At 42.6% G+C, this 13,605-nt stretch overlaps 1 protein-coding gene across 4 annotated transcripts in view; it reads right to left on the bottom strand.

Moving 5' to 3' along the window:
- Positions 1 to 13,605, bottom strand: part of ACTN1 (actinin alpha 1) — an 85,559-nt gene that overhangs the window by 21,614 nt on the left and 50,340 nt on the right. For 3 of the 4 annotated variants that reach the window (XM_079309639.1, XM_079309636.1, XM_079309638.1), the window contains exons 4-8: positions 11,372 to 11,458; positions 10,734 to 10,821; positions 9,727 to 9,805; positions 3,844 to 3,925; positions 2,162 to 2,247 (exon numbers count right to left, since the gene is read on the bottom strand). In XM_079309639.1, the coding sequence (XP_079165765.1) occupies positions 2,162 to 2,247; positions 3,844 to 3,925; positions 9,727 to 9,805; positions 10,734 to 10,821; positions 11,372 to 11,458 (422 nt within the window). Of the gene's footprint in view, positions 1 to 809; positions 896 to 2,161; positions 2,248 to 3,843; positions 3,926 to 9,726; positions 9,806 to 10,733; positions 10,822 to 11,371; positions 11,459 to 13,605 lie in introns of all 4 variants that reach the window. The other variant, XM_079309637.1, reaches the window with a different exon arrangement.

Raw genomic sequence — 13,605 nt, 5'->3', positions numbered from 1 at the left:
CAGGCAGGTTATGACACGGGAGAAAAGAATTGACCTTCTTTCCTTATTCAAAGGATTGCTGGGAATTGCTTGCCCAAAGGTGATCTGCAACTTAAGTTTTTAGTTCCAAACATTCTGATGTCAGGCAAAGAGACTTTAGAGTAAAGAGGAAGCAGAGGAAGAAGGAAGGCCTGAAGCTATGGAGATGGGCAAGGCAGAGGAAAGATAAATAAAACATATCGGTGGTTTGGGAAACGGGAGAATTACAAGGAAGAAACAAGGAATGGAAAAACATCTGAGTCTGGGAAAGCTGAAGGCCTGGTAGAAATTAGTTTCATGGCTGGAGCACAAAAGTGCAATGTAACCAGCTCATGGATGATTCAGCCTAGGAAAAGACCCCTGACCTAGTGGGGGCTGAGTGTGGAAGGCAGGATGGCAGCCAAGCGGGACAGGCTGTGATTTCCTGGAGTGGGCGGGTTTGAGTGGTGATTCTGGAGGCACAATGCCTGGCCAGGACAATGCCCACTAGTTACTGAAAGGGTACTGCCTCTGTCAGAGCAGACATCCATTCATCTTCAATGCCAGCTTTACCAAATGCTTCCTCCTCTGCTGTGGACTGAGACTGGAGGGAAGGAGCAGCTCAAGTCTGTCCAAAAGGACATTTATATAACTTCTCCAGCAAGATTAGAGATAGCATACCCAAACGCATCACTGGATGCACTGGGCTTCCCTGCAAAGGCCCTGGGGCAGACGGGGTCTGGCACTCCTCACTGGAGAGGACAGGTGGGCAGGGCGGGGTGAGGGGAGGGGTTGTTAAGGTAAAGTCTCACCTTCTGCGCCCCTGAGAAGGCGTGGTAGTAACATGAGACATAGGTCATAATGGCCTTCTCATCCGGCCTTAGCGTGCCTAAAATATCTGTGCAGAGAAGGAAAAGAGGTTGAAAGGATAAAGTAAGAAGCAGCACATAGGATAAAACAAAACAATCATGGGTGGCGTGAGAGAGGGGGAGAAAACTTCCCATCATGCATTGCAGGACAGGCCAAACAGATTTCCATGCGGAGAGCTGGGAATTGGATCAGAAGGTGGCTAGCAGTGTTGGCTTGTGGCTCAAAGCGGCACCCCTCCCTACCCCCCAATCCAGGGGAGCCCGAGATGGGATCTGGCCTGGCCCAAGGATGCCAACAGGCTGTGTGGAGATGAGGCCGCCCGCGCTCGAGGAGCTGGAGATCAGAGCCTGCCCACGCAGCGCGCTTCCCACAGGATCTGCTCCGCTGCAACCCCCACTGCCTGCTCCTAAGGCACTAAGTACACCAGGCTGCTGGGTTTTGGCAAGAGATGTGCGCGAGGTTCCACCCGCAAAATGTTTCCATCTCCAACGGGAAAATGGCTAAACCAGAAGTAGCAAAGACTCAACTGCCTGATCTCCAACACGGATGAGAACAGAGGGGAAAAAAAGGAAACAAATGAACAAAAACAGGCACCTCTGTCAATGCTCTGTTTGCAAAACCACCATGGATGTACTTGCTAGACATGCTTTGTAAGCCCCAGGTGAACTGGGACTGAATTTGTGGCACAACTTGAGAAAGCAGCAGGTTCAGAGCTTAAAGTAAAGTTGCTGGAACCTGCAGCATGCATAAGGCAAAAGATAAAGCTTCGGCCATTCATTAAACCCTTCATAAAACCTCAGTCAGCTCTGCTTCTCCATCTTTGGAAAATGGAAAAAAAAAGTGAATAGATAACTATATTATTTCCCATGAGGGATGCTGCAGTTTCCTGCTGGGCAGAGTATCTATGTGGTGGTCTTTGCATTTCGTAAGATCAGCATCCTACCTCTGATTTACCAGGATCAAGAGGTACAGGTTCTTGGCCATTGGGACAGCAGCTCATAAGGCAAATGGAGAAGGCAGAGCCCCCCACTCCCTTAAATGTACATGTGTGTCAGAGTGTGGCATACCTAAGTGTCACTGGAAGTACTGCTGACTATAGGGAAATGGAACTCCTGGCTCCCTTGCCCCATGTATTGTATCTGGGGCACCACTTTGAACCAACAGCCAACTCTACCAAGAACATAATAATAAAGATGCCCGTAGCTAGAGAGGAGAGAGAGAAAGAAAAAAAGGTTTGGACATTAGCAACGGCACCAGGTGTGCTCTGTGGAGGGAGCTTGGGATCCTGCGATACCTTCTGGGCTCCTGAGAAGGCGTGGTAGAAGCTAGAAACATAGGTCATGATGGCTTTCTCGTCAGGACGGGCAGTTCCAACAATGTCTGTCAAAAAAAACCTCACGTTAAGAGCATAATTGACTGATGGGAGGAAAGCAGAGGAGGGGTAGAACCACACTGTCCAGGAGGCCTGCTGCAGCGTGTGTGTGTCACAGAGATTCCACAGGGCTTTCCAGCATTCCCCAGAAGATGTGTGTGTGTGTCTCAGAACCCAGGATCACCCTTCTGGTTCCCCTCCATCATAACATTTCCTCCAGAGTCTGGCCAGGCTAAGGCAGCCTTATGTCAGCATGTCTTGTGTCACATTGGGTGGACTGAATCAACCCAAACTGGCATCAGGCTGACATGACTTTTATAGACAAATTATACTGCAATTTCTTCGTGCAGGTCTGTTCTTCTGGAAAGATACTTTCTCCCTTCTTTTCCATGTCTCCCTCTTCCATTTCAACACAATGATGGCTTGAATTTCAAGAGGCCCTTTCATTAGTTTCAGGGGAAACTCAACACCTCCAGAGATCAGAATTAATGGTGTGGAAGAATGCACATTAGCTCAACTCCATGAGGGAGGAGAGAGATCAGTAAGAGCAATGAGAACTCTTGCCAGGGGCTCTCTTCACCACTGCTACTTTTGCTAAGATCTGAAGCTAGATCTGCTTCTTTTGGAGGTGTCTATTTCCTACAGAATGGCAGGAAACATTTCAATCTACTCTGGAAACCTCATGGGTTTTTTTACCTCAGCATGATGAATGCAGGGAAAGCAAAACTGATCTCTGGGGATGAGAAATACTACCTAGGAATATGAATATCCTAGCTACTGAAATACAGGGTCACTGGATTTGGCTGTCCTATTCCTACCTTTCCTCTTTGCTCCTCTCACTCCTTTATTTAACAAAAATCTTTAACTGCTTCTCCTGTCCAACCCAAGTCTCAAATACAGCTACCATTGAAACCAGCTGCCTTCAGACCAATAGCCAACAACCAATGAACTATTTCAGGCTGTTGCTGTACTCCAGAGTTACAGTCTTCAAAATCTATTGCCAAGCTGGTCCTGACAAGGCTCTGAAAAGTAATCCTTGCAGTCCCAGTGGCCTCAGGGATGCAGTCATAATCATCAGCAAAAGCATCTCTGAACAACATGGAACTCTGCCTTGGTCTCCAGACCCAGACAGTGAAGGATCTGCATGCCAAACATTTCTGAGTAGCCAAGAAAAAGCACTTTATAATAATAATACCATGCCCTCAAAAGGAAGAATACCAGCAAGGTCAGAAAGACCACAGCAAATAAACCCTGGAGCAAAAGGAACCAAGTCCTGTACCATACACTAACTCATTATTTGGCTGGGTAATTGAAAGGGAACACTTCAGACAGCAGATGACAGGTGTTACTCATCTCTGCCTTGTTTGTCAACCCCAAGCTAAGACCTCCATACTAGACTCAAAAGACTGAAGGACAGAGGAGGAAGAGGGAAGCAGAATATGTGACTCATTATTCCATTTTAACTTTTTCCCTATACATTTACTACACAGTCACGCAGGGAACATTCAGAGGTTACTGAAATCTTCTACAAAAGAAGTCCACCTAGAAGAAGTGGAAAATTTCTTGAGAAAAAGCAAGTTAAAAGCTGTTGGATTCTACTTTACCTTCTGCATCCAGCATCTTTGGAATATCCAGATATTTCTCAGCCACATCAAAAGCTGTGTTTAGATTAGTGAGAGGATCATCCTAGGAAAAAAAACAGAGGGAGAGCATTAGCATCAACTTTTAACAAGGTACACAGCATTTCTCTGAGAAAGAGATTGGTAACTCTGCTTGCCACACAAAATCCTCTGTGAAGCCTCATGTAGCAGGATGAAATAATTAGCTTCCTTTTGAAAGAAGAGCCTGGGGACTCTTGGTATGATAATTAACATATAAACTATACACTTACAAAAATAGGAATAATACATTTTATCTTGAATCAAATTGTAAGTAAAATTAGCTTCACATCACATTGATAGTAAATGATGAGACCAGATCTCACATTTACATCTCATGCTTACATTAGGTTTGCAACTTCCATTTTAAAGAACTGTAGAGCTGTGTATCTGTTAGAACATCTAAGCAATACTAAAATAGTAACAACATCTGCAACGATTGCTGTCCTTAGCAAGTGTACAGTTTGTTGAACACCAGTTGAGTGGGAGGAAGAGAAATGTTTCAACAAATCTCTACAAAACAAATACATATAAAAGTACCCATTTTGCCTTGAGTATGGCTTTTCCTTCTGCACAGCTCTTGTAATTTCCTTAGTACATTTCCATTCCTCTCTATATAAACTTCCTGTAGATTTTAAAAAGCCACACAAGAATAAGTGAAATACAAATGCAATTGAAAATGAAAGCCTCTCTGAAAACTGTGTCCAGCATTCAAACATAATTATTAATAAAAAGACACTTGCCAACCCGTGTTGGGTTCTCATACCAGCTTGTTCCTGTATTTCTGTACAACTATGATATCTGATTATTCTGAAGGATTAATCCACTTCATGACAAATTACATTTGCATTATCAGTCTCTACTGTTGAGACATGTGGCTTCTACTGGATGTAAACTGCTAGTGTTGAGCCATCTTTGGTATCTTTTGGGAGGGAGGAAAGACGGGGTGGGACTCTCCATATTGTCATTTGTACCACACATTCAGACCCACATAAAAAACCAACAAATAGATAGTAAAATTGTTTCAGCTTCTTTCTAGAGAGGCATGCATGTTCTGTTTATTTTCTATTTGGATCATGTGCCTTTGCCTATTGCACTGACTTGAAAGATTAAGCTGTGCCTGAACTCTAATCAACAGGCAGCTTCCTTTGAACCCACCCAGCAGGAAAGATGAAGCTAGGCAGGCTTGGGCAGACAGGGTATGGGCATGAATAAAACTTCCTTTATGGCACTGGTCATTATGCTGCACTCAGATTACAGCCTTCATGAACTAGGAAACTGAGCTGCTCCAAAAAGCAGTTTCCTGCAGCATTTCCCTAGGAATCAAGCATGAATAGGTTGGCATCCAATATCAGCAACATATTCCTTTGGGTAAATGCTTCTATTAAACAGTAATGTTTACCTATGAAAGTAATTCACACACAAAGGCCACTAAAACAGTGAGCTGTATTAAATCCATTGGAACAAGTCAATATTAAGCAGGCAATGTTGCACAGGCACACTGTGATGAACCCAGCAGTTGCACACAGTACGACTGTCAAATCCCTGTATTCCTGTATAACACACCTTCAGTGGTGACTACATCACATATCTACATCCACCTCTTCAGAGTCAAGCAATGGAGCAGGCAGTGGACTTTTACTGTTCTCCAGCTACAAGGAACCATCCTATACCATGGAATTAGAGGAATCACTTCTATTTTAACCTACTTGTCTTCTGTGCCTGATGTGGAGAAACCTCCATAACCCACAGCACAAGCAAAAGCCTTATCTGAGGAGGTGAGACTAGCTGGTATATAACGTTTGTTCACCTAGCCCTAGCTTCATTTAGGAAGAGAAAAATAACAGATTTTCTGTCACTCAAATGCAGGAGCAACAGAAATGCCAAGTGCCAACTCCCTTAAAGTCTTCCCTTAACCCATGTGCCCTTTTCTATTTTACTAGAAAGTCACCACTGTGTAGCAAATTTCATTCCATGCTGACCATGACCATCACAGTTCTTAATACCTTGACAGAGCTTTTAGCATTAGCATACACCCATCTGAACAAGCTGCATGAAGATCTTCCAGCCTCTCTTGGAGGAAAGGGAGGAGCTAATCTCTCACTGGAGATAGCTTTCCTATCAGTTTGCAAGTAACACCACCAGGAGCACTGTTGCAAAGGTTAAAAAGAAATTTTTGGCTGAAATCTGGGAGAGGTTTCCTGATGGGAAAACTTACTGGGCTTGAGCAGTCCCAAAGGAAGGGCTGGAAGTTTTAACATGTGGGAAACTGGAGACTCACCTAGATAAAGCCAGCAGATTTCTACTTCAAATGCAACAAAGATGTGTGATCACAGCATCTCTTAAGGAATGAATACAAGACAGCACTACTTAAGCTACCTAAGTCCAAGACTGGCTTGGAGATGAGCAGAGAGCTACACTCAAGCAACACTCTGTTCCCTGTAGGAAATCTTCACCCCTCAAGAGCAGTGGAGCAGCTCATGCCAACAATGATGCTTCTTTGTGCATGAGTTAGGGATCACCCCGGGGCTTTTCAAGACTACAACAGGGTCTCAAGTCCTATGAAATTCCTCCCAACTCCATCACTTTCAGTTCCATCCCACTGTACACCACCTAATCATAATTTCAAATCACCTGTTTCAGCTGACACCCATGAAAAGGAGTAATATAATAAAGACTGGCCAGTCTGCTCCAAGCCTTGCTCTGCAGCACCATGGCTGCAGGCATGCTTTAAGGACCCAAACACAGCAGATCAAACAAAAGACAAGTCACCTGTCCCCTGACTCCTTCCACAGCTGAAATACACACCCAGAAGAGCACTGCCCCAGGTGAGACTGAGGAGATATCTTGGTTGCAATTCCATTTGCATGAACATAGCAATGGCAGAGGCATGAAAAGGAACAGCAATTTTCCAGACTCCAGCTGGGTTAGCCACAAGGAAATGTATAGCTTTACCATGGAGGAGTGGTGGCAGACAGCAAACCTGCCTGAGACAGCTGCCAACCTGGCTCATTCTCTGCCTTTGCTGACTAAAGACTATCACAGCTCTTCATCTTTCACCACAGCCCTAATTCATGGAGAAACTCCTCTCCTCCTCCAGCTATTTCCAAGTCCTTGCAGCACACAAGGTTGCCATGGCAATTATTGCAATGTAACATAAAAAACATCATCTATTAACTAGCAATCAGGAAAGGAGATGGAGGGAAAGAGAAACTGAGAGAGAGCAAGCACTTACTATATCTGCTAGAATTGAAGACACTAGGAAAGAAATCCAAAACTCATGTTTTCAGAAATACCTGCACATAACACAGCAGTACACAGACCACACTTCTATATATATTGTGGTACATGAAGGGGGAGTCAGAGCCAGCACTCAATTACTGTACTTGACAAAAGTATCTTAGATGTGGCTCACAGGTGAGCTACAGTCAAGGATAAAAGGAGGAAGGGAAACCCCATGTTCTGCATACCCCTCACTTGCAGACCATGAGCTGAATCCCAAGACCTTATCTACAGAGAGCTGGATAATAGCAGACAGATCTGCACTAAATAGAAACTACCTAACCAAGTAGCTGGGGTGTCAGGGAATCACCAACACCACACAACTTGCACCTGCTGTTTTGAGGCCTGGCCTATACAAATAAATTCAGCTAGGCAGTGCCTGTCTGCAGAGAAGAACTGTGCTTGTTCCACTAATACAGCTACACTAGGAAAAATAGTCAGGAACAAACTCAGTACAGAACAGTGCTGACAAAAGAAGTTGCTGAATTTTTGGAAGACATATGGCTACTACACTGGCTGGCTACCTTTTGTAAGTATACACTGCAATACAGGTCTGTAGCCTAGACTCAGCCTCTCTGAAAGAGCAGAAAACACAAGCTGCAGAAGAATGCTGCCCAAACAAAAAGCACAGTGCAGAACTCTGGGCAGCTTGGACTGATTTCACCTCTTATCTCATAGATTTGTGTGTATGTGTATACACAGAAACACACACAGCATTGCCAAAGGCACACACAACTGAGGTGCCACTAATTGCTCCCTAGAGCTAGAAGAGAACTTGAGGTGGATCTCTAATCTACTATCCACTGTAATGGCTGCTTCTCAGTAGCCTCCTCTGTATTCATACATTACACAAATGGTTTCAAATACCTAGCATAAAAAAGGTTAACTTCCCTTCAGCACACATCAAGTGCCAGAGCTAAAGACTAGGCTCTAAGTTCCTCCCAGCTATTTGCTCAAATTTCAACAGTTGTACAGTTCTCCAACATACATTTAATCTCATCTCTTTAGAGCAACTGAGGTAGAACAACAATAAAAATGACACAGAGAGTGTGAGAAGACTTAAGGAGGGCATAAGGAATCAGATGAAGGATAGGATCAAAAGCAAGAGAGATCAAAAGATGCTGGTTCCATTTAACCTTACTTCAAGTAGGAAAAATCCCCTCTTGTGTACATTGAGTTTGGCTAGAACAATCACCCTATTTTTCACCTTAAAAAGCCTGCAGTCAACATCAACAAATAACTCACTTTCCTTCACTCTGTTTTTGCCTGGGTTTGGCTCAGGGCTTTGTTGATAGCAGAGTGCACTGCAGCATTTACCTGCCTGGGTTTGTCAGGCACACATTGCTTAGCTGTGTTATTTTCCCAAGATTAGGCACAGAAAATGTTACTCTAATCATTCCTTTTCTTCTTGCTGCTGTTTATGTAAACAGGTACAGTCTCCCCCCACTGTTTATTCATAAAGGGCTAACTCCAGACTAAAACTGATGAGAAAAACTGACTGCTCTGAAAAACAGTAAAGATCTAAAAGGTTACTGAATAGCAGATCAGGCAATGCACAATTAATTGCCTCTGGGATGCAGCTAATTTGATTGGGTCATTTACATTTTCCATTTGAATGGTGATCCAAGAGCCCAGGTCTGTTGGTCATGGGCTTCTATGTTTATTTCCCTAACATCAGGCACACATGCACTTACAACACCCACTTCAGGAGACCTGATGGACAAGTTTTTGTGTTAGCCCCAGCAATAACACATGAGTTACTCTCTTGGTGACATTTCATTATGCTCTTGGTGACATGGGCACAGATACAGTGAAATTGGATCTCAGCAGACTGCAGGAATGTCAGTAGGACAAGAACTTAGTTTGATCTTCTATTGCACTGCTGGGTCAAGATATTGGGAGCAGCATAAACCACTAAGTGGATATTGTCATTATCCATTCAGCAATCTTGTTTCCAAACCACACAGGAAGCAAACTTTGGAGCAGCTTGGTATCATGCTGCTGGAACAAGTATTTAAGTACAATTGAGTTTTCTGACAAATGCTGATACCTAAATGCTAGGAGAAGCCCAGAAGCACTGCAGATGACTGCAGAGCTAAGCTGGAAGCCTGTGACAAGTGTCCAGTGAGGGCACACAAACCCCTCAAAGAGCTACTGCATTTTGAACACCAGATAACTGGTTTCTATCCAACTCTCCACAGAAATGCTAAGCCTGATTTGACTCACTAGTCTGTGACATTAACAGAGAACTATTCTCACATTTGGTGTTACTGAGTTTGCCAGCTTTTGCTCATCAGCTGGGATTGGGGCACGTGTGTCTCATACAAGGCAGTCTGAAAGCAGGGAAAGTCAAGCAGGAAGCTCATTAAGTTCACGCTTCACTAAGAAGCCTGAATGTACTGATTCATCCCTCCTTCCTTCTTCCCTCAGTCCTGCAACTGCCAGCTTGTGCTGAAGTTCTCCAATTATGTTTATCAAGCTAATTCTTCTCCCTCTTTACTTCTAAGGTGCCAAGCATCAGGTCTGATAGACAAATGGGATTTGTACCTTTCGTAGCTTCCCGTAGTCGATGAGCTCTGGACGGTGTCTATGAATTAAAGCACAGAAACCAAGGCCATCCTTCCAACTATGAGAGAAACACAAGAGAGAACAATGAACATTGTTCAGCCATGGAGACACAGTGGTGAGAGTGAGGGAAGGCAGCAGGACACCGAGACAACTAATTCTGGTTTGGTTTTCAACTAACAGTGCTTCTGTAAGTGCTGGGAATGACGGATATCTTCTACGTGCATGACACTGCAGTAAAGATTCCTTTCAACCCCTACAAAAATCCACTGTGATTAAGATTTGCCCATTGAGTTGGCACCTCATTTTTGGCAGTTCTCTGTGCTGAACCCTCTGTGCCTGTCCTGCAACATGAGAGCTCAAGTTCAAAAAAAGGTGTAGATACAAGTCATAAAGGAGGAACAAATAAAGTCCTTAGAGAAAAGGAAGATGTCTCCAGTTAGCTCCACAAAAGTATTGGCAAGCATGGATGGCAGTTAAGCTTGAAGTGCTTTACATTATATGGTTCATACAGGGCTCCAAGATGTGGTGGAAAAAACATTATTATGCACCATCTTCACGGGAACATCTGCCACTTTAGAAATACGAAAAGCAAAGCAAGAGAACCTCTTATTCCTTCCCAGCTTTGCCATACTACAGAAGTTAGGAGGCAGTCCTTTTTTCATGGCTACTGAAGTGTCCTGAGTTTTCACAGAGCAAAAGCTCTCTTTCTTAGCCCATGCCACAAATGCTGCTCTTGGAGGAACTTAATGTCCTGAAGAACTTTATGAAAGCAGCAACTGTAACCTGAATGAGGAATTGCGATGTAGGTACTTGGCTCCTCTTAGAAACTCTGCCTTCAGTTTCCTAGGCATCTCTGTGGATCACAATGCTACTTGTGTAACATGCATATACATTGCCTTGGGAGGTCTGTCAGGAATACTGTTGAACATACTGAGACACAGGAAAATAACACAGATTGTAAAGCTAAGTTCTTGCCTGTAACTCACCTGATATGGAAGTTCTGGATGTTTACATTTTTGTAGGGGGCTGTCTTCCTCTGACACCATAACAAAAGTCCTTCTTTAGCAGATGTTTCTAGAGAAAGAAAGAAAACACATCAATTAACTCATTTTCTTAGAAAACAGGAGTCTCTGTAGCATATGCTAGAGAACAATCACCAATTCCTCCTTGGTAGAGACCGCACTAAATCGTACTTTATTTAACTTCACTTGTCAGAGAACTTCTTGTTTGGAAAAGTCTACTAGGATAGTTATTATTACAGTAACTTGTTGTTATTATTATCTTTTTAATGAGGTTCAGTAATAAGGAGATAGCTTTTTGGGACTAGAAAGTTTTGTAGGACTCCTAAGTGAAAGAACTCCGACACTAAAGTTTATTTTCAGGCTTAGCCATCCTTTTGAGCTGCCCTTGAAATCTCTTGTAAAAGAGAAGGATGTGAAAAACTCATTTCAGCATGCTTGAGTCTGGCCATTCATGAGATGTTGGGGCAGCTTGGGAAGGGTAGATCCCTAGGATCTTTCAGTGACTCACTTAAGAGCACATTTTGGGCCATTTAAGTGGTAAAGCCATTTAGTTAGCCCAGTTGTCCATTACAGAACAGTAGCAGGGAAGAACTAAAATTTACCTTCAACTGAGATATCCTGGATGGCAAAACGAAGGATGATGGTCCAGATCATTCCAAGGGTCATTTTAACATTGCCATCCACGATTTCTATGGGAAAAAAATACAAAAAAAACCCATAGAAAGAGAAGACATAGAAGACAGTTGCAATTGCAAATCCTTGTAAAACAGAAGCATTGGGGAACATTTCCTTTTACAGATGGGAGAAATTACATTCCTGCTAGAAACTGTTTTTCCCTTCCTTCCCAGATGCTCTGCTGATAGGTACAATACAGTACCAGTAACCACACGTGTTCTTTTGCAGTACAATACTGAGAGCAAAACAGATGATCCCAAAGATAGGGAGTAAGCACTAATTTAGATCAGTGTAATTCCCACAGGGGGCCCAAAAGCACCTTCCTCAGATATAATTACTATTACTTAGAAGTCAGAGAAGCCAAACTGAGAAAAGGAAAAGCCCCCTTCTCCTATCCCATATCTACTCCAAGTCACCTATATAACTGCCCCAGCATAAGAACCAGTGACAATTCCCAGAGCAATGGAGCTCTGACAGCTGGTTTTGTCCTGTGAACAAGATACCATCAAGAAAATCATATACCATAAACATTTTAATTTCAAACAAGCCTAAATACATCAGACTGTACAGGACTTCTTTCAGTCATGTAATTGCCAAAAGACACAACAGAGCATTTCTCAAAGTCCATGCATCCTGCTGGAAGAGGAAGTAAGGACTCATGCTGACCAGTCTGTGCAGAACATAACATAAACTATGACTGTGATTTACTGCTCATTAGATTCCACAACATAAATCAGCAAGGGTCAACAGCTTGGAGGTTTCACAAGGCAACTGCTTGCATGTGTGAGGTATGATCTGTTTAGGATGGAGGATCAAGGTCCTGGGGAGAGGCACTTGGGGCAATGCTGGCCCAGAAAGAAGCTTCCACCATGTATGGACTGGAGCCAAACAGTCCAAACAGTGAGCAGATGGGCTTCACGTACTGATCCTCAACATCTACAAAAATTCCACATACATATATATATATATATATATATATACACACAGTTATAGAATTTACAGCCTTCACATTTTTGGATAGTGAAACCAGCTGAGCTGCTTTCTCCTACTCATTCTCTGACAGATCCCTTTATGGCAGGATCTTTCACAAAGAAATGATAAGCTACAAGAATATTTTCAGTAAGAAAATGGTTAGAATTAACCTACTGTTTGGAGGTAGAATAATTCAAGTCCCAAGAAAATTGTCAGAAAACATTTTGGCACTACTGTAGACACGTCCATGCCACTTTTTCCATAAATCTGCCCAGCAGCTACACATTGTGTTATGGGGCAAGTACAATTTGTGGTATAGACAACTGACACCTGTCTGGATACTGACACAGAAGTAGTAATATTTGAATTTTTCCTTAAGCTGTTAAAAAATGCTTTTCTTCTTATGAAAACAAAATTAAAATACGAACCACGTTGTATTCAAAACCAAAAGACCAACAGCACACACCCCAAAAACAGATTTTCAAAAATCATGTCCAAATTCCTGAGAACTTGTGATTTAGAGATATATGTCATGCAACTTCCAGTGTAAATCACAATTAAAAGCTCTACTGTCCTTTGACATGCATCTGAATTAGTGATTTACAGATGCAAAAGACAGAAAACAAGACATGCTACCTTGTTCTACTGCAGTAAAACTGTCTCTGCTGCTCTCTAACCTTCAGAGTGCATTAAGATCTCTTAGTGTGTCACCAGTTTGCCAAGAATTAAACAGCCAATAAGTTTCCAGTTCAGTACAAAAAACCTACAGTTACTTTTGCTGGTATGAAAAAACTGTGTTTGTCTATTGATGGTTTGCACACAAATTAATTTTTTACAGATATTTTGAGGTTGTCTGCTAGGCTGATGCAAGAAAATGTCATGTGATGGCAAGTGTATTCAGTTCTGCACTTTTTGCATTCTTCACCCTGCCAATTAAGCACTGCAATCAATTTAAAGGAAAATCCTTACTATTTTTACAAATACCTGAGATACTGCAGCTAAAATATACAAGAAACTTTCAGCTTGTTTGTTTTGTTCATGTGATAGAAATTAATGAGAATTTTCAAAAAGAGAAAAAACCCAGTGCTTTTAAAACCCACAAGAATTGGCAGGACTCTTCTAAGATATATTTAAGACATGAAACTAAATTAAGCTCTTTAGTTTAATGGGCTTGATTAAAATCTGGTGG

This window comes from Erithacus rubecula, assembly GCF_903797595.1.
Source record: "Erithacus rubecula genome assembly, chromosome: 6".
Classification (NCBI taxonomy): Eukaryota; Metazoa; Chordata; class Aves; order Passeriformes; family Muscicapidae; genus Erithacus; species Erithacus rubecula.
This window is presented reverse-complemented; position numbering and strand designations above follow the sequence as displayed.